General features: G+C 45.2%; 1 protein-coding gene across 4 annotated transcripts in view; it reads left to right on the top strand.

The window, feature by feature from the left end:
• Nucleotides 1-25,152, top strand: part of BICRAL (BRD4 interacting chromatin remodeling complex associated protein like) — a 129,719-nt gene extending 104,567 nt beyond the window's left edge. For all 4 annotated transcript variants that reach the window (XM_025384141.1, XM_025384143.1, XM_025384142.1 and 1 more), the window contains 7 exons: nt 7,719-7,824; nt 9,578-9,678; nt 12,733-12,794; nt 14,070-14,215; nt 16,830-16,924; nt 19,411-19,513; nt 21,255-25,152. In XM_025384141.1, the coding sequence (XP_025239926.1) occupies nt 7,719-7,824; nt 9,578-9,678; nt 12,733-12,794; nt 14,070-14,215; nt 16,830-16,924; nt 19,411-19,513; nt 21,255-22,042 (1,401 nt within the window). In that variant the 3' untranslated portion in view covers nt 22,043-25,152. The remainder of the gene's footprint in view (nt 1-7,718; nt 7,825-9,577; nt 9,679-12,732; nt 12,795-14,069; nt 14,216-16,829; nt 16,925-19,410; nt 19,514-21,254) is intronic.
• Nucleotides 25,153-25,929: the final 777 nt, after the last annotated feature.

The raw sequence follows: 25,929 nt of genomic DNA on the forward strand, positions 1-25,929 counted from the left end.
CCCGGCTAAGTTTTTTTTTTTTTTTTTTTTGTATTTTTAGTAGAGACGGGGTTTCATCATGTTGGTCACACTGGTCTCGAACTCCTGACCTTGTGATCCACCCGCCTCAGCCTCCCAAAGTGCTGGGATTACAGGCGTGAGCGACCGCACCCGGCCAGCATATAAATTTCAACTGAAGCAATGGGAGTGGAGGAAATAGACCAAGGAGAGCATATAAATAGAGAAGAAAATAGCCAGAAGAGAACCCCACAGCACCTCAACATTTAAGCTAAGAAAAGAGGATGTTGCAGGCAGGAAAGAAGATCCACAGAGTGATGCACACTGAGAAGGAAGGGAAGGAGTGGGCGTTCTGATAGATTTAACAACTGGGAGGCTGCTGGTTGGTATGACTTGTTTCTGTGGAACGGTAGGTGCAGAAGCCAGATTGCAACAGACTGAGGAGAGAGCAGGAGGTGTGCTCATGAGCATAGACAGCTGTCAGATAAATGAAGATAACTGAAGACAATAGCTATGAGGATGTGTGGGATTAAGGGAATTATTTTTGTAGTGAAAGATGAGCTTTTTTCACAGCTGATAAGAGAAAGACATTCATTCTAGAGCACTGCTAGGATTCTTTGTAGACAGAGGAGGGACACCTCTTCTATTGTAACAAGAGAAGGTGGGAAAGGGTAAGACTGTAGCTTTCGCGGCAGAAAGTTCTCATCTAGCGTATAGGTTTGCTTATAATGAAATAGCATTCAAAAGAGCTGACTAAGGGAAAAAAAGGATTACCGGACAGGTGTGGGGTTGGATTCCAGTTGAGTGTGGGCACCACAATTATAACACACTGATCTATCATGTTTCTGTGAGCCTGTGTGTTTCTTGGATGGTAAACTTGAGGATAAAGAATGTTTGGTATCCTTCAGCTGTCTTCTCTGTTTTTTGTTTTTTGGGTGTTTTTTTGTTTTTGTTTTGAAATGGAGTTTCAGTCGTCACCCAGGCTGGAGTGCAATGGTGCAATCTCGGCTCACTGCAACCTCCAACTCCCAGATTCAAGCGATTCTCCTGCCACAGCCTCCTGAGTAGCTGGGATTACAGGTGCACACCACCACTCCTGGCTAATTTTTTTGTATTTTTAGTAGAGACGGGATTTCACCATGTTGGTCAGGCTGCTTGAACTCCTGACCTTGTGATCCACCAGCTTCGGCCTCCCAAAGTGTTGGGATTACAGGCGTGAACCACGGTGCCGGCCCAACAGCATGGCCTCTTATCTCTACTTCATTGTTCTTTCTCTTTGTTCTCCTGGACTAAAATGATTGCCCCAGGCTATCTTTACATTATTCCAAACCAAGCATTTAACAGCCACTGGCAAGTGCACTGGTTTCCAGTACTTAATACATCAGAATCAGGCCGGGCGCGGTGGCTCAAGCCTGTAATCCCAGCACTTTGGGAGGCCGAGACGGGCGGATCACGAGGTCAGGAGATCGAGACCATCCTGGCTAACAGGGTGAAACCCCGTCTCTATTAAGAAATACAAAAAACTAGCCGGGCGAGGTGGCGGGCGCCTGTAGTCCCAGCTACTCGGGAGGCTGAGGCCGGAGAATGGCGTGAACCCGGGAGGCGGAGCTTGCAGTGAGCTGAGATCCGGCCACTGCACTCCAGCCTGGGCGACAGAGCGAGACTCCGTCTCAAAAAAAAAAAAAAAAAAAAAAAAAAAAAATACATCAGAATCAAATGGAAAGCTTTAAAAAGTTATAGATTCCTGGCCGGGCGCGGCGGCTCACGCCTGTAATCCCAGCACTTTGGGAGGCCAAGGTGGGCGGATCACGAGGTCAGGAGATGGAGACCATCCTGGCTAACACGGTGAAACCCTGCCTCTACTAAAAATACAAAAAAAAAAAAAAATTAGCCAGGCGTGGTGGCAGGCACCTGTGGTCCCAGCTACTTGGAAGGCTGAGGCAGGATAATGGCGTGAACCCGGGAGGCGGAGCTTGCACAAGTGAACCAAGATTGTGTCACTGCACTCCAGCCTGGGCAACAGTGAGACTCTGCCTCAGAAAAAAAGGTTATAGATTCCTAGGCCAGGCGTCATGGTTCACACCTGTAATCCCAGCACTTTTAGAGGCCAAGGCAGGCAGATCACGAGGTCAGAAGGTCGAGACCAGCCTGACTAACATGGTGAAACCCCGTCTCTACTAAAAATACAAAAATTAGCCGGACGTGGTGGCTGTAATCCCAGCTACTCGGGAGGCTGAGGCAGGAGAATCGCTTGAACCCGGGAGGCGGAGGTTAGCAGTGAGCCTAGATTGCGCCATTGCACTCCAGCCTTGGCGACAGAGCAAGACTCCAGCTCAAAAATCTAAAATAAAAAATGAATAAATAAATAAAATAAAAAGTTATAGATTCCTAAACCCCACATTAGATTTCTGAATTGATCTTTGTGGATGGAACCAAGAAATTCTCCAGGTGATCTTGACGCAACCTGAATTTGACAACCGCTACCTCTTGATATCCATCCCTTACCCCCATTCCAGATTCTCCAGAGAGTCTGATTAGGCCACTTGTGGTTGAGTAAACCATGACTGGAGGGGTAGTCTTCTGGGCGGCACAAGGAAGTAGTCTTCCAGGGCCTCTGCTGCTCAATCTGGAGCCTTTGTACAAATTAGGAAAAAGTGCCCCTCAGGGCCAAAGTATAAAAACGCACCCCTCTAAGTAGACAACCTGCTTTACTGTTAGGCTTGGCACTTTTAGAGGGTGTGTAGCGGGTGCTTCTTCCCTGGACTTTAGCTCTTATCTGCCCTCTGGGAAGTAACACCATGTTGTATATTGTCTTTTCTATCTTATTGCATTAGCTACATCTTGCAATAACATGTTGAAAACCTGTGAAAGAGGGTCATCCTTGCCTTATTATTGATCTTAGCAGTAAAGCTTTAAGTTTTTTGCCATTAAATATGAATTACACTTGGTGGCTTATGCATTTAATCTCAGCACTTAGAGGGGCTGAGGTGGGCGGATCACTTCAGACCAGACTGGCCAACGTGGTGAAAATCCATCCCTACTGAAAATAGAAAAATTAGCCAGGTACAGTGGCACATACCTATAGTCCCAGCTACTCAGAAGGCTGAGGTGGGAGAATCACTTGAGCCTGGGAGGCAGAGGTTGCAGTGAGCTAAGATCGCATCACTACACTGCAGCCATGGCAACAGATACCCTGTCTCGGGGAAAAGAAAAAACAATGAATAAACCTCTCAAAATCTTTTTAAAAAGCATGAATTCGCTGTAGGTTCTTTGTAGATGTTTATCAAATTGAGAAAGTTTCCCTCCTAGTTTGCTGAGAGTTTTTTTCATGAATGGGTGTTGCTTTTTGTCAAATACTTTTTCTGCATCTGTTGATATTATCATGGGATTTTTCTTCTTTAGCTTATTGATGTGATACATTAAAATAATTGATTTTTGGCCACACATGGTGGCTCACGCCTGTAATCCCAGCACTTTGGGAGGCCAAGGTAGTAGGATCTCTTGAGCCCAGGAGTTCGAGACCAGCCTGGGCAACATAGGAAGACCTCGTCTCTACAAAAAATTTAAAAATTAGCCAGGCATTGGCCAGGCATGGTGACTCACACCTGTAATCCCAGCACTCTGGGAGGCCGATGCAGGTGGATCACGAGGTCAGGAGTTCGAGACCATCCTGACCAACATGGTGAAACCCTGTCTCTACTAAAAATACAAAAATTAGCCAGGTGTGGTGGCGGGCACCTGTAATCCCAGCTACTTGGGATTCTGAAGCAGAAAATTGCTTGAACCTTAGCCGGGCACAGTGGCTCACGCCTATAACCCCAGCACTTTAGGAGGCCGAGGCAGGTGGATCGCTTGAGCTCAGGAGTTTGAGATCAGCCTGGGCAACGTGGTAAAACCCCATCTCTAAAAAAACACAAAACTAGCCAGGCTTGGTGGCATGCACCTGTAGTCCCAGCTACTCGGACTGAGGTGGGAGGATCCCTTGAGCCCAGGATGCAGAGGTTGCAGTGACCCGGGATTGCCATAGAGTGAGACCCTGTCTCAAAACAAACAACAATGACAAAACAATTAATTATAAAGCTGGTACTCACAGCTGGGCTTCGTGGCTCAAGCCTACTGTAGTATGGGAAGTTCCCCACCATATGGGGGACTTCCCATACTACAGTAGGACATCATGAGGTCACCTTGTAGGGGACATGCTGTAAAACTGGAAGATTTTCACATTGACCCTTCCCCTCGTGGGTTTCTTCCTACTAATTCATTGCCTGTCTACCTGGAATAGTTTAGGTTCGCGCCCTTCCCTGCTAGTGGAAGAATGAAAAAGGTGACCATGTCCACCTCTTTAATAACCTTCTGTCACCTGGGCTGGAGTACAGTGGCTTCATCACTGCACTTCAGCCTCAACCTCCTGGGCTCAAGCCGTCCTCCCACATCAGCCCCTGCAAGTAGCTGAGACCACAGGCATGTGCCACCACGTCCAGCTAAGTTTCTAATTTTGTAGAGATGAGGTCTCCCTATGTTGCCCAGACTGATCTCAATTTCCTGGGCTCAAGTGATCCTCCCACCTCAGCCTCCTAAAGTGTCAGGATTACAGGCATGAGTCACCACATCTGGCCTCCTTTTCATTTTTATATTACAAAAGAGAAACAAATAATTAATTGTTTAGAACAGAATCTTTTTTTTTTTTTTTTGAGACAGAATCTTGCTCTGTTGCCCAGGCTGGAGTACAGTGGCACCATCTCAGCTCACTGCAAGCTCCGCCTCCCGGGTTCACGCCATTCTCCTGCCTCAGCCTCCCAAGTAGCTGGGACTACAGGCACCCGCGACCGCGCCCGGCTAATTTTTTGTATTTTTAGTAGAGACGGGGTTTCACCATGTGAGCCAGGATGGTCTCGATCTCCTGACCTTGTGATCCGCCCACCTCAGCCTACCAAAGTGCTGGGATTACAGGCGTGAGCCACTGTGCCTGGCCTAGAACAGAAATGTTAACATTAGTTTGTCGGGCTGGATGCAGTGGCTCACGCCTATATTCCCAGCACTTTGGGAGGCCAAGGCAGGTGGATCACTTGAGGTCAGGAGTTCAGGACCAGCCTGGGCAACATGGTTAAGTCTTGTCTCTACCAAAAAATACAAAAATTAGCCAGCCATGGTCAGACCTGTAGTCCCAGCTACTCGGGAGGCTGAAGCAAGAGAATCGCTTGAACCTGGGAGGCAGAGGTTGTAGTGAGCCAAGATCGCACCAGTGCACTCCAGCCTCGGTGGCACAGAGTGAGACCCTGTCTCAATAAATAAATAAATAAATAAATAAGCTTAGTTTGTCAATTGGTCAGGCATTGCCAAGGTCTGTGTGAGCACTTACATGTGAATGGTTGGTGGGAACATTTTGCTGAGGCCAAGGTCATAGTTAAGTCTGTGATGGTTAAGTCTGTGACTGTGCAGATGGTTAGACTAAACTCTAAATCCACTGATAGTATAAATAATATAAAACTGAAGAGGGCAGGTGCAGTGGCTCACGCCTGTAATCCCAACACTTTGGGAGACTGAGGTGGGCAGATCACCTCAGGTCAGGACTTGGAGACCAGCTTGGCCAACACAGTGAAACCCCGTCTCTACTAAAAGTACAAAAATTAGCCGGGCGTGGTGGTGGGCGCCTGTAATCCCAGCCACCCGGGAGACTGAGGCAGGAGAATCACTTGAACCTGGGTAGTGGAGGTTGCAGTGAGCCGAGATTGCGCCACTGCAGTCTAGCCTGGGTAACAGAGCAAGACTCCATCTTTTAAAAAATAAAAAAAATAAAAATAATTTTAAAAAAAGCCAGGCACAGTGGCTCAAGCCTGTAATCCCAGCACTTTGGGAGGCCGAGATGGGCGGATCATGAGGTCAGGAGATCGAGACCATCCTGGCTAACACGGTGAAACCCCGTCTCTACTAAAAAAATACAAAAAACTAGCCGGGCGAGGTGGCGGGCACCTGTAGTCCCAGCTACTCGGGAGGCTGAGGCAGGAGAATGGCGTAAACCCAGGATGCGGAGCTTGCAGTGAGCTGAGATCCGGCCACTGCACTCCAGCCTGGGCAACAGAGCGAGACTCCATCTCAAAAAAAAAAAAAAAACTGAAGAAAAAAAACTCTGAAAAGTTACTGCACTTTGAAGTAGTAATGGCACAGAGGATTAAAAACTGAGGATAGGCAGGGTATGGTGGCTCATGTCTGTAATCCCAGCACTTTGGGAGGCTGAGGCAGGCGGATAACAAGGTCAGGAGTTCGAGACCATCCTGACCAACATGGTGAAACCCCATTTCTAAAAATACTACTAAACCCCGTTTCTAAAACTACTACTAAAAATACAAAAAATAGCCAGGTGTGGTGGCGCACTACTCAGGAGGCTGAGGCGGGAGAATTACTTGAACTCGCGAGGCGGAGGTTGCAGTGAGCCGAGATCGCACCACTGCACTACAGCCTGGCGACAGAATAAGATTCCCTCTCAAAAAGAAAAAAAAAAAAACTGAAGATAATTTAAAAGCCCTTTATTGGCTGGGCGTGGTGGCTCACACCTATAATCCCAGCACTTTGGGAAGCCAGGGTGAACGGATCACTTGAGGTCAGGAGACCAGCCTAGCCACTATGGTGAAACTCCGTCTCTACTAAAATTGGAAAAATTAGCCAGACATGGTGGCACGCACCTGTAATCCCAGCTACTCAGGAGGCTGAGGCAGGAGAATCGCTTGAACCTGGGAGACGGAGGTTGCAGTGAGTCGAGATCATGCCACTGCACTCCAGCCTGGGTGACAGAGTGAGACTCCATCTCAAAATAAATAAACAAATAAAAGCCCTTTATCTTTCTACTTAAAATGTATTATAGAGGCTGGGCACGGTGGTGCATGCCTACAATCCTAGCTACTTGGGAGGCTTGGGTGGAACGATCACTTGAGCCCAGGAGTTTGAGACCAGCCTTGGTAACATGGTGAGACCCTATGGCAAAAAAAAAAAAAAAAAAAACAATATGTTATAGAGATAACATAATAGTTTTTCTTTTTTAAGAGCTAAAAGGAACTTAATTCTTAAACATTATCCATTTCATCTTCCCGATTTATAGAAAAGAAGCACACAACAATTTAAACATTGGATTAATTTTTCTAATTATATTTTGCTCAGGCTAATATTAAATTGATTTTCATTTCTCAGTTGCATGCTACCTAATGTTGACACAACACAAACTAGAGACATACCAGATGGTAGTGAGGAAATGTACTTTACATCATCTACACAGCAAAACAATGAGTGGTGACAAAAAATTGGGGGTTGGCCCTTGGTCCCTGACCAGGTGCTTGGAGTCTGTGCAGATCCCACATAGGAGCTGATAGTCAGGATCATAATCCTAGCAGGCGGGATATAAGATTACCGGGGGTAGAAATTCCCAGCTGCAGCCTTTTTGTCTGAGCACCACAAACACAGCAGTCCCGGAAGCAAGAAAATAACCTGGTGTCAAGTCAGCATCCCTACTGAATGGCATCAGGAAAATTCAGTGTGCCTGCAGATTGTTAAAGGATGTACTTTGCAATTCCCCTGATGGGATAAGAAAATACAATTTTTAAATTTTTGTTTTGTTTATAATCTAACCTGAAAGTACCAGGGAGGCATGAAGAGGCTTGGTTGATATTTAAAATAATCTGTTAAAGCTTTAGAAATGAAATTAATGTTTTCATCTTGGTCATGTTTCACAGGCTCAGAAAAAATGTCTGAATCAGACTTCCCCCATTTCTGCTCCCAAGACCACAGACGGCCTGAGGCAAGCACAGATCCCTGGGCTCTTGAGCACCGCACTGCCAGGTCAGGAGCTTCCTCAGTTTGTCCCTGTCCTCCCAACACCCACAGATGCTCTTCTCACTCTTCTCCCTCATTCTGCATGAAAGCTTTCTGGCTTAATCTCGCCTCCACTCTGATTATTCCTTTCTTTCTGTATCCTTTCTGCCCAAATAATATACTGTGTTGCATCAACTCTAAGATAGCATCAGGCCAAGCACCATGTCTCATGCCTGTAATCCCAGCACTTTGGGAGGCCAAGGAGAGTGGATCACCTGAGATCAGGAGTTCAAGACCAGCCTGACCAACATGGTGAAACCCCATCTCTACTAAAAACACAAAATTTAGCCAGGCATGGTGGCACACACCCGTAATCCCAGCTACTCAGGAGGCTGAGGCAAGAGAATCGCTTGAACCCAGGAGGCAGAGGTTGCAGTGAGCCAAGATCGCACCACTGCACTCCAGCCTGGGTGACAGAGCGAAACTCCATCTCAAAAAAAAAAAAAAAACCCGCCGGGCGCAGTGGCTCACGCCTGTAATCCCAGCACTTTGGGAGGCCGAGGCGGGCAGATCACGAGGTCAGGAGATCGAGGCCATCCTGGCTAACACAGTGAAACCCTGTCTCTACTAAAAAATACAAAACAAAATTAGCCGGGCGTGGTGGCAGGCGCCTGTAGTCCCAGCTACTCAGAAGGCTGAGGCAGGAGAATGGCGTGAACCCGGGAGGCGGAGCTTGCAGTGAGCCGAGATCGCACCACTGCACTCCAGCCTGGGCGACAGAGCCAGACTCCGTCTCAAAAAAAAAAAAAACCCCACTAAGATAGCATCAATGGTAAGATGTACTGTCATTTTTCATACTACCAAAAAGAAAACAAAAGCACTTACCTCTAAATTATGACACATTAAATTATGTGGGGGAAAAAAAAATGCTTCTTAGAAATAATGAATTCAGGCCAGGCACAGTGGCTCACACCCGTAATCCCAGCACTTTGGGAGGCCGAGGCAGGCAGATCATGAGGTCAGGAATTCAAGACCAGCCTGGTGAAACCCCATGTCTACTAGCTCGGCATTGTCCTAGCTACCCAGGAGGCTGAGGCAGGAGGATCATCTGAGCCTGGGAGGTCGAGGCTGCAGTGAGCTGTGATCATGCCACTGCACTCCAGCCTGGGCGACAGAACGAGATCTTGTCTCAAAAAAAAAAAAAGGTATTTTATAGTACTTGTGACTGTAATTATCCCCATGTTGCTCTCTATATACATGTTTGGAATTCTCCACCCAGACTGAAAATATTATGGACTGTGTCTTCTGTTTTCTTAAGGTTTTGAACATCTGCAGTTCTAAGACTTTGAACATCCGATTAGTACTTTAAAAAAAAAAAAAAAAAGGCAAGAAAGAGAAAAAGCTTGAATATTCCCAGTCAATTGCCTCATTGGCTCTTTGGGCCTCCCTTTCCTTAAATTGTATTTTGGGATTCTGTAGTGCTGACAGATACTGGCTTGAGGCCTGTGTTTCAGACTATAACTAATTTGAAACTATAGCATTTAGAGCTTCTATTTATTACTCTTTACTTATTCATTACTTAAATAGGCTTTAATAACCTCTTCCTTTAGAGCTTGTAAGTAAATGCACTACCCGGCCCTCCTTCTTCACAGCAAGCAGCCATGATAAAGAAACCTGTTGCAGAATGCTCAACAGTCTGTACCCCTTGGGCTCTAGGGTTATATGATGGACCCAATTTACTGTTTCTTTTGAACACTGTCTTATGTATTAATTCTAATAGGGCAGGATTCTGGAAGCAAAGTTATATCTGCGTCCTTAGGAACCGCACAACCACAGCAGGAAAAAGTAGTTGGATCATCTCCTGGCCATCCAGCTGTGCAGGTAGAAAACTATTGGCATAGCCTCTTCCTAATGTTTGGCATAATTGAATGGAAATGTAGTCGTATCATCTTTGTGATTGCTGGCTAGCTTTGTGTGGACAGTCCACCCAGTCCCCTGTGTGCCCACAACAGGGTGGTCGTTGAAGACCTTCCTGGTGGGCTGGGCCTTATGTTTCTGTTTCTGAGATGAATGTCTATTCTATTTCTGACATGTTTACAGTGCTTCATTAATCCATCATTTCCTCATGAATTAGTAATATACCAGCAGCTAGTACATACTAGGCACTCAAAAAATGTCATTTATTACTGGGTAATATCGTTCACCATTGTATCAAAGTGGATCTGTTCTTCTTAGTTATGCTGAGGGATTTTTTTTTTTCCTGTAGTAGTAACCAGGCGTATAGGAATTAGGCCATCCCTACAGTCTTTTGACCCAACTTTGACACTTTTTTTTTTTTTTTTTTGAGACGGAGTATCGCTCTGTCGCCCAGGCTGGAGTGCAGTGGTCGGATCTCAGCTCACTGCAAGCTCCGCCTCCCGGGTTCACGCCATTCTCCTGCCTCAGCCTCCCGAGTAGCTGGGACTACAGGCGCCCACCACCTCGCCCGGCTAGTTTTTTGTATTTTTTTAGTAGAGACGGGGTTTCACCGTGTTAGCCAGGATGGTCTCGATCTCCTGACCTCATGATCCGCCCGTCTCGGCCTCCCAAAGTGCTGGGATTACAGGCTTGAGCCACCGCGCCCGGCACAACTTTGACACTTTTTAAAGTCCAACTTTTTGGTTTTCGTTTGAGACAGGGTCTCACCTGTCACCCAGGCTGACATGCACTGGTGCGATCACAGCTCACTGCAGCCTTGACCTCCCAGGCTCAGGTGATCCTCCTGCCTCAGTCTTCTGGGTAGCTAGGACAATACCCAGCTACTTTTTTGTGTTTTTTGTAGAGACAGGATTTTGCCATGTTGCTCACACCTGTCTTGAACTCCTGGGCCCAAGCCATCCACCTGCCTCGGCCTCCCAAAGTACTTGGGATTATAGGTGTGAGCCACTGTGCCCTGCCTAGTCCAGTTGGGTTGGTTTTTTTTTTTAGTTTTTCTGTTTTGTTTTATTTTGTTTTGTTTTGAGGTGGGGTCTCGCCCTGTCACCCAGACTGGAGTGCAGTGGTGTGATCACAGCTCACTGAAACCTCGATCGCCTGGGCTCATGTGATCCTCCTACCTCCGCCTCCTGAGTAGCTGGGACTACAGGCATGCACCACCACGCCTGGCTAATATTTTTATATTTTTTGGCCGGGCGCGGTGGCTCAAGCCTGTAATCCCAGCACTTTGGGAGGCCGAGGCGGGTGGATCACGAGGTCAGGAGATCGAGACTATCCTGGCTAACATGGTGAAACCCCGTCTCCACTAAAAATACAAAAAACTAGCCGGGCGTGGTGGCGGGCGCCTGTAGTCTCAGCTACTTGGGAGGCTGAGGTGGGAGAATGGCGCGAACCCGGGAGGCGGAGCTTGCAGTGAGCCGAGATCACGCCACTGCACTCCAGCCTGGGAGCACAGCGAGACTCCATCTCAAAAAAAAAAAAAAAAAAAAAAAATTTTTATATTTTTTGTAGAGAAAAGGTTTTGCCATGTTGGCCAGGCTGATCTCAAACTCCTGGGCTCAAGCTATTCTCCCACCTCAGCCTCCCAAAGTGCTAGAATTAAGAATTACAGGCTTAAGCAACCACGCCTGGCCTAGTTTTTTTTGTTTGGTTTGTTTTTTGATACATGATAGATGTACATATTTTCAGGGCACATTTGATAACTTCAACTTTGGCTTTTAAACCTAAAAGATTTCAAATTAGTAGTCTAAAAAGGAAGGAAACATTTCTTGTTTTCAGCTTACTAAGACAGTTTCTTCTCCATCAGACCTACCAATTAGTAGTTGAATGAACCTTGCTACAGTGTGGGACTGCCTGGAATACACAGTGAAGGATCTGTTCAGTTCTAAGGTTCTGAGATAAGGCATATTTGTTTCCTTAACGTGATGTAAAAAATGCCTCGTTAGATCACACACCTGGACTATATATAACAGGAGCTTAAAAGTGTGTGCACCCTGTACTTACCACTGAGAAGATGGATTAGATAGTATCTACTGACTTTTCAGATGTCTGTGGAATTTCAAAACTATAACCATGGGTCGGTGCAGTGGCTCACACCTGTGAGCAGGCGTGATGACTTGAGCCCAGGAGTTCAAGACAAGCCTGGGAAATATGGCAAAACTCTGTCTCTACAAAAAATACCAAAAAATTAACAGGCATGGTGGTGCATACCTGTACTCCCAGCTACTTGGGAGGCTGAGGTGGGAGGATCACTTGAGCCTGGGAAGCAGAAGTTGCAGTGAGCTGAGATTATACCACCACACTCTAGCCTGGATGACAGAGCAGGACCCTGTGAAAAAAATGATGATAGGCCGGGCGCGGTGGCTCAAGCCTGTAATCCCAGCACTTTGGGAGGTCGAGACGGGCGGATCACGAGGTCAGGAGATCGAGACCATCCTGGCTAACACGGTGAAACCCTGTCTCTACTAAAAAAAATACAAAAAACTAGCTGGGCGAGATGGCGAGCGCCTGTAGTCCCAGCTACTCGGGAGGCTGAGGCAGGAGAATGGCGTAAACCCAGGAGGCGGAGCTTGCAGTGAGCTGAGATCCGGCCACTGCACTCCAGCCTGGGCGACAGAGCGAGCCTCCGTCTCAAAAAAAAAAAAAAAAATGATGATGATGATGATGATGATGATGATGATGATGATGCATTTAGAGAGGAGTTAGAGATTCAGGCTTTAAAGTGCAAACTGAGTCCTCGGGAACTGATTATGCAGCTTTCTGCAGTCTTAACACAGTATAACTTTGCTTCATGGACTCTGTGTACTGTTTTGTTTTGTTTTTTCCAGCAGGGCACATTCTATAGTCTTAGACTATGTTCTTGATAGGTAGTTGAAAATATGTGAAATGTAGTGAACTTTATGTATAACTGTATTCTTTTTCCTATAAAAGGGAATAATAAGAGGTATGTTTTGTCTTTAGGTGGATAGTCATTCGGGAGGACAAAAAAGGCCTGCTGCAAAACAGCTAACTAAAGGAGCTTTGTGAGTTACTTTTGGAAATAACAAATCAATTTTGAACATTTCTTTGGGTCCCTAGCCTTCAATAAATATACTATAGAAATCAGGTTATAATAATGAGCATAATAGCCTTTTTAAAAATGTACTTTGAGGTAGGGCATGGTGGCTCACTCCTGTAATCTCAGCACTTTGGGAGTCTAAGGCAGGAGGATTGCTTGCACCCAGCAGTTTGAGACCAGCCCGGGCAACATGGCGAGACCCTGTCTCTACAAAAAATACAAAAATTAGCTAGGTGTGGTGGTATGGGCCTGTAGTCCCAGCTACTTGGGAGGCTGAGGTGGGAGGATAGCTTGAGTCCTGAGGTGGAGGTTGCAGTGAATTGGAGATTGTGCCACTGTACTCCAGCCTGGGCGACACAGCAAGACCCTGTCTCAAAAAAAAAAAAAAATACATATATATATATATATTTATATATATACTTTGAAAATCTTTTTCTATACTTTCTTTTCTTTTCTTTTCTTTCTTTCTTTTTTTTTTTTTTTGTGAGACAGATTCTTGCTCTGTCACCCAGGCTGGAGTGCAGTGGCACGATCTCGGCTCACTACAGCCTCCACCTCCTGGGCTCAAGCGATTCTCCCACCTCAGCCTCCAGAGTAGCTGGGATTATAGGCACCCGCCATCATGCCTGGCTAATTTTTGTATTTTTGTAGAGACAGAGTTTCACCATGTTGGCCAGGCTGGTCTTGAACTCCTGACCTCAGGTGATCCACCTACCTCAGCCTCCCAAAGTGCTGGGATTACAGGTGTGAGCCACCGCGCCTGGCCTATACTTTATTTTCATTAAGACTTACAAATATATTGAAATGTAGTATATACATTTCAAATATATTGAATGTAGTTTCAGCCTACTGTTAGCTCTTCTTAAGGAGAATAGTTCTTTGTCTTTTCAGAGACAAAGAATCTCTGAGGAAAAGCATGGTTTGTTAAACTCCCATGTTTAGAACAGAAATGTTAGCATGAGCTTAGTTAGCCACTGGTCAGGCACTGCCAAGGTTTATGGGGATGCCAACACATAAATGATTGGTGGGAACCTGTGCTTTCGAGGTCAGGGTCATAGTCTGAGTCCTCTGTGGAGCTAAACTAAGCTATAAACGCACTGTGGTATAAAAAATATAAAACTGAAGAAAAAACTGCCGTACTATTCCTATATATCTTATTTTATTTGCGTACAAATAAATATGACTAGATTTAATTTCCTAACATGACTCTACATTGACATTGGCCATTTCCCTTGTAAAGCATTCTCCAGCAGTTGCAGAGGGACCAAGCCCACACTGTGACACCGGACAAAAGTCACTTCCGATCACTAAGTGATGCGGTGCAGAGACTGCTCTCCTACCACGTGTGCCAGGGCTCCATGCCCACTGAAGAAGACTTGAGAAAAGGTAAGCAGGCTGGAACCCTAAGGCATTACTCTGATACCGGGAAACCCTCCCATGGACACCCCCCAGAAGAGCAAGAGCCATGTCACCCCCAGATGGTAGGCAGGTGATTGTTGTTAATCACAGACCAAACTTGTTCCCTATTTACTCAGTTTCCCAGTCCCTGTTTAAGGTCGTGACTTACACGTCTCAATATTTTTTGAAGGGAAGCCAAGTATAGGGGCACACACCTGTAGTCCCAGCTACTCAGAAGGCTAAAGCAAGAAGATCACCTGAGCCCAGGAGTTTGAGACTATAGTGTGCTATGATCACACCTGTAAATAGCCATTGCACTCCTGCCTGGGCAACATAGGGAGACACTGTCTCTTTAAAAAAAAAAAATTGTTAGGAGGCTACCCTAATGTCAGAGTATTTTATTGACAAATTAGGGGCAGTAAATCCAAGCTTTGTATGGACTGCTGGCTCCAGATGGGATGGCTTTGCACTAGACACTCTACACAGTGGTTTCGCATAGTCCTTGCTTTTAGGCAGTATGCATACCCTGAAGGTTTGTTTTTTTTTTTTTTTTTTGAGGTGGAGTCTCGCTCTGTCATCCAGGTTGGAGTGCAGTGGCACATCAACTCACTGCAACCTCTGCCTCCCAGGTTCAAGCGATTCTCCCTGCCTCAGCCTCCCAAGTGGCTGAGATTATAGGCACCCATCATCACAGCCAGCTAATTTTTGTATTTTCTAGTAGAGATGGAGTTTCACCATGTTGGCCAGGCTGGTCTTGAACTCCTGACCTCAGGTGATCGGCCCACCTCGGCCTCCGGAAGTGCTGGGATTACAGGCATGAGCCACCGTGCCTGGCCAAACTGTTTCTAGTAGTTTTATGAATTAGACACTTGAGTTCCCAAAAGCATTCCCTGAGGTTCCAAAATGAGTCCAGAGCATTAGCCACATATCAAGAAACTGACAAAAATGTGAGAGATAAGGGCTGAGCATGGTGGCTCACATCTGTAATCCCAGCACTTTGGGAGGCCGAGGCAGGCCGATACCTGAGGTCAGGAGTTCAAGACCAGCCTGGCCAACATGGTGAAACCCTGTCTCTACTAAAAATATAAAAATTAGCTGGGCGTGGTGGCACACGCCTTCAGTCCCAACTACTTGGGAGGCTGAGGCAGAAGAATCGTTTGAACCTGGAAGGCAGAGGTTGCAGTGAGTGGAGATCGCACCACTGCACTCCAACCTGGGTAACAGAGCAATACTCTGTCTCAAAAAAAAGAAAATGCCGGCCGCGGTGTCTCACACCTGTAATCCCAGCACTTTGGGAGGCTGAGGTGGGTGGATCACTTGAAGTCAGGAGTTCTAGACCAGCCTGACCAACATGGAGAAACCCTGTCTCTATTAAAAATACAAAATTAGCCAGACATGGTGGCACGTGCATGTAATTCCAGCTACTTGGGAGGCTGAGGCAGGAGAATCACTTGAACCCGGGAAGCAGAGGTTCCCGTGAGCCAAGATCACGTCATTGCACTCCAGCCTGGGCAACAAGAGCAAAACTCTGTCTAATAAATAATTAATTAATTTAGAGATAAGGGCCCCTTCCCCAAACCTGGAACTCCTCATGTCCCGATGCGTGGCCGTGCTCTTTCCCACCACCACCGCCAAGGCCTGGCTGTATCAGTGCCCTCCTCTTTTCTAATCCCTTCCTCAGCTGCTACAAGTCTTACTTCTCCTGGCAGCGACCTCTAATCTCAGGGCACAGTGGTTTCTGTGAGTCCACTGTGGATTTCCCTAGGACACCAAGGAATAGGGTCAAGATCCAGCGTTAAATGGGGTGTGAAAGAGCCGGGCGTGGTTGCTCATGCCTGTAATCCCAGCACTTTGGGAGGCCGAGGTGGGAAGATCATGAGGTCAGGAGTTTGAGACCATCCTGGCCAACATGGTGAAACCCCATCTCTACTAAAAATACAAAAAAATTAGCGGGGCGTGGTGGCGCACGCCTGTAATCCCAGCTATCGGGAGGCTGAGGCAGGAGAATCACCTGAACCCGGGAGGCGAAGGTTGCAGTGAGCCAAGATTGTGCCATTGCACTCCAGCCTGAGCAACAGAGCAAGACTCCTTCAAAAAAAAACCCACAGGGGTGTGAAGACTGAGAAGAAGAATGAATTAGAAGGTGTTCAAATCTTTGGAGACCAACAGACAGAGAATAGAGCCACATGACCACAACAGTTTAGGTTTGCCTAGTCCAGACAGTTGGACTTCATTGTTTCAGCTATTTTAGTTTTTCATACCATTAGGCTTAGGTCATCTAAACTAGTAGATCATTCTCTACTCATTGATATTTATTGCGAGTCTGTTATATGGTTTTATTTTATAGGTGATATCAAAGGAATTATGTTAAAAGTTAAAAAAGCTAGTAATAAAATGAGTTTCCATGATCAGTGGACAGTGAGGCAAAGCGGTGTAGAAGGATGATGCTTAGCCAGGGAACAGCTCATCTAAGAAGAGAAAATTGCCCCAGATAAGCCATGTTTGAATAATGGAAGAGCAATGAATTTCAGTCTTAAGAAACAGAAGACCTAGTCAGTGATTTACAGTCTCTTACTATTTCTTTGTCTCTCTTTTTTTAAAGTGGACAATGAATTTGAAACAGTTGCCACTCAGCTCCTAAAAAGGACCCAAGCTATGCTTAACAAATACAGATGCCTGCTCCTAGAAGATGCCATGGTAAAAGTCATGCTACTGATATTTGTTTTTTACAGGTCACAGCCACTAAATCAGAGGTAAAAAGTTCAAGGGATTATAGAACATAATGTAAAAGACACAGATAGTTCACACTGTAGAAAAACTTACACTTAGCTGCTACTACAAAAACAGCAGTGAACATTTGCTGTACTTTACTTGGTGGGTCAGTACTATTCTCTTGTTTAACAGATAAGGAAACCAGGGCTTTGGTTAAGTAACTTGCTCGAGTACAGATGGCTAAGAAGTTTGCAGTCATTAGCAGAGCTTGGATACAGGCCAGGATCATCTGACCCCTGGTCCACACTCTGATGCCGTCTACTGCCTTTCACCAACCCAGAGATGTGGGGAAAGGACTGGAGGCACATCTGAACAGATAAGCTGGTGACAAATGTCAAAATTAGTTTTGTTTTTAATTGAGAGATCATTGACATACCATAAAATTTACATTTAAAGTGTACAACTTAGGCCAGGCACGGTGGTTCATGCCTGTAATCCCAGCACTTTGGGAGGCCGAGGCGGGTGGATCACCTAAGGTTGGGAGTTCAAGACCAGCCTGACCAACATGGAGAAACCTCATCTCTACTAAAAATACAAAAAGAGCCAGGTGTGGTGGCGCATGCCTGTAATCCCAGCTACTCGGGAAGCTGAGGTGGAAGAATCACTTGAATCCGGAAGGCAGAGGTTGTGGTGAGCCAAGATCATGCCATTGCGCTCCAGTCTGGGCAACAAGAGTGAAACTCTGTCTCAATAAAATAATAATAATAATAATAATAATAATAATAAATAATGGATCACCTGAGGTCAGGAGTTGGAGACCAGCCTGGCCAACATGGTGAAACCCGTCTCTACTGAAAAGACAAACATTTCAGTGTTCAGAGTTGCAGTGAGTTGAGATCGCACCACTGCACTCCAGCCTGGTGACAGTGAGACTCATCTCAAAAATGAATAAACAAATAAATGAAGTGTACAACTTGATGGTTTTTAGTACATTTACAAGGTCACATAGTCATCACCATTATCTAATTGCAGAACATTTTCATCATCCCAGATAGAAACTGCAATTCATCTGAAGTGCCAGTTAAATAGAGAAAGGAGTAAGAATAAGATACCTCAGGAAATGATAGAAAGACCAAATCTGAGATTTGAGAAGCAGTTCTAAAATCAAATAGGCTTTAGCCTATCATGGTCTCTTATAACTCATTTTCAATTTGATATCAACTTTGAAAATGTACCTTGGGAGATTGGTTGAGCTATACATATACAACGTAGAGTAAATGTGTATCTGTGTGTCTATATTTACTTAAATAAATAAATATATATATATATATTTACTTACTTAAAACTATGCCACCAGACCAGGCACAGTGGCTCACGCCTATAATCCCAGCACTTTGGGAGGCTGAGGTGGCTGGATCACCTGAGGTCAGGAGTTCGAGACCAGCCTGGCCAACGTGGCAAAACCCTGTCTCTAGTAAAAATACAAAAATTAGCCAGGTGTGGTGGTGCATGCCTGTAATGCCACCTACTGCAGAGGCTGGGACAGGAGAATCGGTCGAACCTGGGAGGTGGAGGTTGCAGAGAGCCGAGATTGCACCACTGCACTCCAGGCTGGGTGACAGAGCGAAACTGTCTAAAAATAAATAAATAAAATAAAATAATGCCGCCAAAGTCTGTAATAATTGTTCTCAGCCAGGTGCGGTGGCTTATGCCTGTAATCCCAGCACTTTAGGAGGCCAAGGCGGATGGATCACCTGCGGTCAAGGGTTCGAAAAGATTTCTAAGATATATTATTAAATAGAGGAGAAAAAAATACAGAACAGTATATATAGTTGCTACTATTTGGGTACAAAAATAAAGAAGTATATTTCTGGCCGGGCGCGGTGGCTCAAGCCTGTAATCCCAGCACTTTGGGAGGCCGAGACGGGCGGATCACGAGGTCAGGAGATCGAGACCATCCTGGCTGACACGGTGAAACCCCGTCTCTACTAAAAAATACAAAAAAACTAGCCGGGTGAGGTGGCGGGCGCCTGTAGTCCCAGCTACTCGGGAGGCTGAGGCAGGAGAATGGCATGAACCCGGGAGGCGGAGCTTGCAGTGAGCCAAGATCACGCCACTGCACTCCAGCCTGGGCGGCAGAGCGAGACTCTGTCTCAAAAAAAAAAAAAAAAAAAGAAGTATATTTCTTTATATATATATACACACACACATATATATAGTACATATATATTCTTATGTGTGTCAGAAATATCTCCAGAAGAGTACTGAAAACTACTAGGCAGGCAGATGCCTCCAGGGAGAGGCACTGGGTGGTAGTGGGTGCACACCAGGAAGAGGCAAAGAAGGGAGGCTCACTTCTCACATGCCTTGTAGCATCTTTTGAATTTTGTACCAATGTGTAAGTTATTTTTTCCAAAAACAACAATTTTTTAAAACTGATCTATGAAATGACTGGCCTCTCTCTCTTTCAGCGAATCAATCCCTCTGCTGAGATGGTGATGATCGATAGGATGTTCAACCAGGAGGAAAGAGCTTCCCTATCCCGAGACAAGCGCCTGGCGCTTGTAGACCCTGGTAAGAAACATTGCAGTGAAAGTAGCGGACAGCTCCTGCCATGGTTCAGGGACCATGGGGCCTTTGGGAGTCTGTGTGAACTTTGAGTAAGAAACTTGAAGGTAGAACGTGAATTCTGGGGAGAGCTGGGCACGGTGGCTCACACCTGTAATCCCAGCTACTTCCTTCTCCTCTTTGGCCTGCACAGCCAATGTTTGTTGGATGGAATCATCTTTTCAGATTTCAAGTCTACATTCCCTAAAACTCACATTTTAGAATTTGGTGAACAAATTCATGTTCACACTATACATACTCTTTGTTGTTTTGTAGATGTCATCAAAGCTGTATTTCACTTTGATGATTTCCAGCGTTAACACTTTTTCCACTCTTGCATAACAGCAGTCTGCCTACCTCCATCTGGACCCTCAATGTTCTAAATCCTCACGGACATTTCTTTTGCCATCCTCTGGCTCCTCGAGCCTGGTGCAGTTCAGTGCTCACTCACAGACGCAGCTCCTGCATAGCCATTGTCCTTCCATATCATTTTGGATGAGTGTTGGCTATTCATTTTGTGGTCTTGGCAAAGTGATGCCAGGTTTCTCCTATGTGTCTAAAGGGATTGAAGTGCTTTCACCCAAAGACAAGTAGCTGTCTTCACCCGGAAAGTATGTAAGACAGATAGGTTTTCTGTTTCTGGTGTCTATCCCCCTTCCCTGCAAAGCCCCATTCCAGGCCCTTCTGCTCTAAGGAGGAAACCAGGCTGATACCAGGACCTAATTTCTGTTTTCAGGAGGTTTCAAGGAGGTCATTAGCTGAAAACTAATTTAAAATAATACTTAGAGGCCAGGTGCGGTGGCTCACACCTATAACCCTATCACTTTGGGAGACCAAGGCGGGCGGATCACCTGAGGTCAGGAGTTCAAGACCAGCCTGACCAACATGGTGAAATCCCATCTTTACTAAAAATACCAAAATTAGGCCAGACGCGGTGGCTCACGCCTGTAATCCTAGCACTCTGGGAGGCCGAGGCAGGTGGATCACCTGAGGTCAGGAGTTCGAGACCATCCTGACCAATATGGTGAAACCCTGCCTCTAATAAAATACAAAAAAAAATTAGTCCGTTGTGGTAGCAAGACGCCTGTAATCCCAGCTACTCGGGAAGCTGAGGCAGGAAAATCACTTGAACCCAGGAGGCAGAGGTTGCAGTGAGCCGAGATCACGCCACTGCACTCCAGCCTGGGCAACAAGAGCAAAACTCCGTCTCAAAAAAAAAAAAAAAAGCCAAAATTAGCTGCGCATGGTGGTGGATGCCTGTAATCCCAGCTACTCGGGAGGCTGAGGCAGGAGAATTGTTTGAACCCAGGAGGCAAAGGTTGCGGTGAGCCAAGATCGTACCACTGCACTCCAGTCTGGGCAACAGAGCAAGACTCCATCTCAAAAAAAAATAAATAAAATAATACTTAGAGATCAGGACTGAGTGAGGCTTTTTGCCCATCACATTTTCCAATTTGTCATCAAGCATCTACCTTTTCAAGAGGTTTAAGCTCCCCATCTGGAAGCTGGGGCTCCACAGCCTTGGCTGCCTTTACAGGATGCCCTCTCAGGATCAGGGTCCTGCTTCTGCATGTTCCTGTATGTGAAGCAGATCGATTCTGTGAGTGGGGCTGGCTTTGCCCTCAGCACCTGACCCACTGAAGGTCTGCTGTATAGTCTGTACTCTGTCCCAATCACTCACTAATGATCTTTTTGTTCCCATTTCCAGAGGGTTTTCAGGCTGATTTCTGTTGTTCCTTCAAACTTGATAAAGCTGCTCATGAGACACAGTTTGGCCGGAGTGACCAGCATGGCAGTAAAGCAAGCAGCTCTCCACATCCGCCGGCCAAGGCCCAAGGCAGAGACCGAGCCAAAACCAGTGTGACAGAATCCATGAATCATGACCAGTTTCATCTAGTGCCTAATCACATCGTGGTCTCTGCAGAAGGAAACATTTCTAAAAAAACAGAATGCCTTGGCAGAGCACTGAAATTTGACAAAGTGGGCTTAGTTCAGTACCAGAGCACGTCTGAAGAGAAGGCCAGCCGGAGAGAGCCTCTGAAGGCCAGTGAGTGCTCTCCCGGCCCTGAAGGGCACCGGAAAACCTCATCCAGATCAGATCACGGTACTGAGAGCAAACTCTCAAGCATCCTAGCAGATTCGCACTTGGAGATGACATGTAACAATTCCTTCCAGGACAAAAGTCTGAGGAATTCTCCAAAGAATGAAGTTTTACACACAGACATCATGAAAGGGTCAGGCGAGCCCCAGCCAGATCTCCAGCTGACGAAGAGCTTGGAAACCACATTTAAGAACATCTTGGAACTCAAAAAGGCAGGACGGCAGCCCCAGAGTGACCCCACGGTTAGCGGCTCTGTTGAGTTAGATTTCCCCAACTTTTCTCCTATGGCTTCACAGGAAAACTGCCTGGAAAAGTTCATCCCGGACCACAGTGAAGGTGTTGTAGAAACTGACTCCATTTTAGAAGCAGCTGTAAATAGTATCTTAGAGTGTTAATAGCAGCAGTCCTCCCCTTACCCCACCCGAGACCGCCCCCCACCACCCCCCGGCCCCGGACCAGTTACATTCTTTCCTGGCAAAAGCAAATGGAAATGGTCTCCTGTCTCCAGCCTGCTTGATCTTTCATCACAGGTTATACTTTCTAATCTCAATCCTGTTCTTTGTTTAAGAGCAATACTTGTCGTGATTACAGGGAGATCCTTTAGTAAAATTAATCCTTGTTAGAAAGCAGTCTGATAGGCCCCATCATTTCAAGTGTTATGAAAGTGCTTATAGTCATTTTGTTTATTTGTTTTGTTTTTTAAAAACACCGTAACTCAATGAGACCACAGTATACTTGGCCCTTGGTAAGATTTTGACAATCATAAGTCATTTGAAAAGAACAGACTTACTAAAATCAAACGAGACAGATAGAAGCTACTTTTTAAAGAATATCCCACTGCATCTCCAAATTTAGTTTTGGGGGTTTTTATTATTATTATTATTTTGGGTTTGTGTGTGTGTGTGTTTTGTTGTTGTTGTTGGGGGGAAGACCACATGCTTCTTCCCCCTCAGCCATCCTTGAGCAGTAAATTGCTGGCTGTGCTGCCAGGGACCGGAGCCCTGGTGGAAAAGCCAGTAGCACATACGCAGGGCATTGCAGTGCTTCCCTGTCGATGGTTCAAGTGCTTTTCTGATGCTTCTGGGACAAAACCTCATGCTTTTAGGCATATCCATGTTGAATTTCATCTAGGGAATGTTCTGTTCTTAGTTACAGCAGCAAAATTTGAAATAATTTCACCAGGCTAAATAAAGGAAAATGGAAACCAGTTAAGAGGCACAGTGTACAGGGGAGGCCGGGATAGAGCCATGAAGGTTATAATATTAATATGTATATATGTAAAAGCATATATATGTTAACTATTGAGAAAAAACAAGTTTTGCATTTTATAATTGGATATAGTCAACATATGATGTATGTTTTTGTTTGTTGCTGGATTTTGTTTCATTTAACCTCTCTTTGCACCCTCTCCCACAACAAATACCAAGCATCAAAAGCACTTTCATTTGAAAATTATGTTGTAATTTTTCAGTTTAAACTTTAAGGAGACTTTGGCCTTGTTTATGCTTCTTGTCTGAGAACAGTGGTCACCCCTGGCAGCAATTCATTACCAAAACACAGACAAACCAAAGGTAACCAGCTAGCCCACCACTGAAAGGAAAGATCTGAGACATGGGATTCCCATTTGAGAGCCAAAGGATATGCCCTGTCACGATTTCTGTTTGGCCTGTGTTCATATTAGTGAGCATGGCTTATTGCTTTATTTATTTTTATTTCTTGTCAGGGAGTGTTCTCCGTTTTCCTTTCTCGTATACCTGCCCCAGGTTATCCCATTTCTGTTGTTACCTTTATTCTCAATGTCATTGTAACCATCACTTATCTCCTCTCATTGGGAAAGCTACATGATAGTATTTGTATGCACTCTTCTCCCACACATACACACATGTGCGTGTATCTGAGCTGCTCGGATCCAGAGGTCATTTTTGTTACAGTGTGTGCACACTCACTCTCCTTCTTAGTGTGCATACTCTCTCATTTATTCTGTTTATCTCCCTGGCTCTGGAGGTGCAGCCTCTGGTCTTCACTTTAGTGTGTTGCTAGAATCTGCTTCTGGCTGTCGCCAGCATGGGGATGACCCCCATTGTCATCATGTTGGGCATTTCTTTTCCGGATTGGCCTGTTATGGAAAGGAAGGCTTCTGATTAGAAAACACAGCAACAGAAGACCTATACCCCCGGTGCCCCTGTGTCCCACTACACACAAAAAACCCTGTGAGATGGCCAATCTTCATAATAGCAACGTACCTTCACCCCAGCCACATGCCCTAGCCAATACAAATTGGAAAATCTGGGCCATTTTAGGGTTACCATTTTTTCCTTATTTGTGCCAATGTCCAAGTTGCAGATTTGCCCTTTTTCCTGTATTGTAACATATTAGGTAAGTTGGTTTTGCCAGTTGGTACTTTCTGTTTGGGTAGCCCTGGGGTAACACCCTGCCCTGAACTCCATGATTTCATAGGCTTTTCTTCCCTTAGGGCTCATGCTCCCCTAATTCCTAGCAAGATGATCCCTCCTAATCAAATTCTTCTCATTGAGGGACTTTATCCCTGGAAGCCTTCATGTGGGCTGCTAGTGAGTTATATTAATTACTGCAAATCAGTGGAATTCTCAAGAGACAAGATAAGCTTCATGTACATTTGTCACCTCTCTTTCTTCCCTATCCTGCCCTGCTGTCCCAATCCTAGCTTTTCTATATACCATCTTAAAGGGTTTTTAAGCCCTAACACTTGTCTAGCAAATGGAGAGCCTAATTTACCAAAATGAAACTTGTAAATGTTTGTGTCATTGTATGTAAGTTTACTTTTTACGGAGGAAGGATTCTAGATAATGACAAATGAAGATTATGACATGTATTTTACTCCTGTGATTAGGTTCTACGCACATGGGTCATAACTCGCATGTCGAGCCCCCTCTGGTGCAGGGTAGGAGAGCTCAGCCTCAGATGGCCAGCATTCAGTTTTTCAGGTTCATTAGTCAAAGTTAAGTTTTAGAACTATTTGTACTCAGTCACAAAAATCATTTTTTTTTTTTTTTCTGTTGTCGTGGAAAAGTGTGAATTTGTTATTAAGCATTTGATTTTCTGTGTCCTTAAGTACTTCCTAAAGATGAAGCAAAATTTTAATCTGGCAATTACGAAAAAGAAATATTTTAGCTCTGAAGGATTTAGTAGATTCTGTTAGATTAGGGAGGCCTTACAGACTGACTTGACTTAAAGAGGACGCGTCACTCGCTGTCAGTGTGGTGTGGGCTTTATTTGCTTAAATACCTTCATTTGTATAGTATGTCTCACTTGAAATTGCTTTGTATACATTTTGTAAAAATATTTATAAAATGTTTTGTAAAAAAAAAAAAGTATAACAAATTGCAGTTTATTTTGTTATGTTGGATAAATACTGTTAAAAGAAACCAGTCAGTAACTATATTGTTAATCCATGGTTAGGAAATGTTTAGTTGGAGATTACAAAATGAAACAACCATTGCAATACAGCCAAAGATTTGGGAAAATGTGCAACTGTGATTGTCTTGATTTTGCAAATAGGAATGGCTGCTTTTCCCAGAGGAGAAGGGTAAGTGTTCAATGGGAATTCTATTTTAATAGATTTACCATTACCAAAATCAATTTACCCCAGTTAGGGAAGGGATAGGATTTTAATTGTTTGGTCTTTCCAAACAGTTACAAATTAATGAAGCTGGTCAGTGAGGAGGTTTGGTCCTGTACACCTTTGGCCTCCATCCCTACTCCTGTCACATAGATCCTTAGCTATGGAAGGAAAAGTGGGGGTCATGTGAAAAGTCAGGTAAGTGAGCCTCACTCTGCAGGAGATTTTCTTCAGTTGTTGTGTTTATTTTGTTTCTGCAAGGACAAGGAGAAAGCTAAGTGATAAAAGGTTTCACATAAGACATAGTCCAGAATTAACATGTTTCTCTTTGGATTCAACATATTTGACCAAATTTTGTATTAAAAAATAACTCTGGCCGGGCGCGGTGGCTCACGCCTGTAATCCCAGCACTTTGGGAGGCCGAGGCGGACGGATCACAAGGTCAGGAGATCGAGACCACGGTGAAACCCCGTCTCTACTAAAAATACAAAAAATTAGCCGGGCGCGGTTGTGGGCGCCTGTAGTCCCAGCTACTCGGGAGGCTGAGGCAGGAGAATGGCTGAACCCAGGAGGCGGAGCTTGCAGTGAGCCGAGATCGCGCCACTGCACTCCAGCCTGGGCGACAGAGCGAGACTCTGTCTCAAAAAAAAAAAAAAAAAAAAAAAAAAAAAAAAAAAAAAAAAA

This window comes from Theropithecus gelada, chromosome 4 (assembly GCF_003255815.1).
Source record: "Theropithecus gelada isolate Dixy chromosome 4, Tgel_1.0, whole genome shotgun sequence".
In the NCBI taxonomy this organism is placed as follows: domain Eukaryota; kingdom Metazoa; phylum Chordata; class Mammalia; order Primates; family Cercopithecidae; genus Theropithecus; species Theropithecus gelada.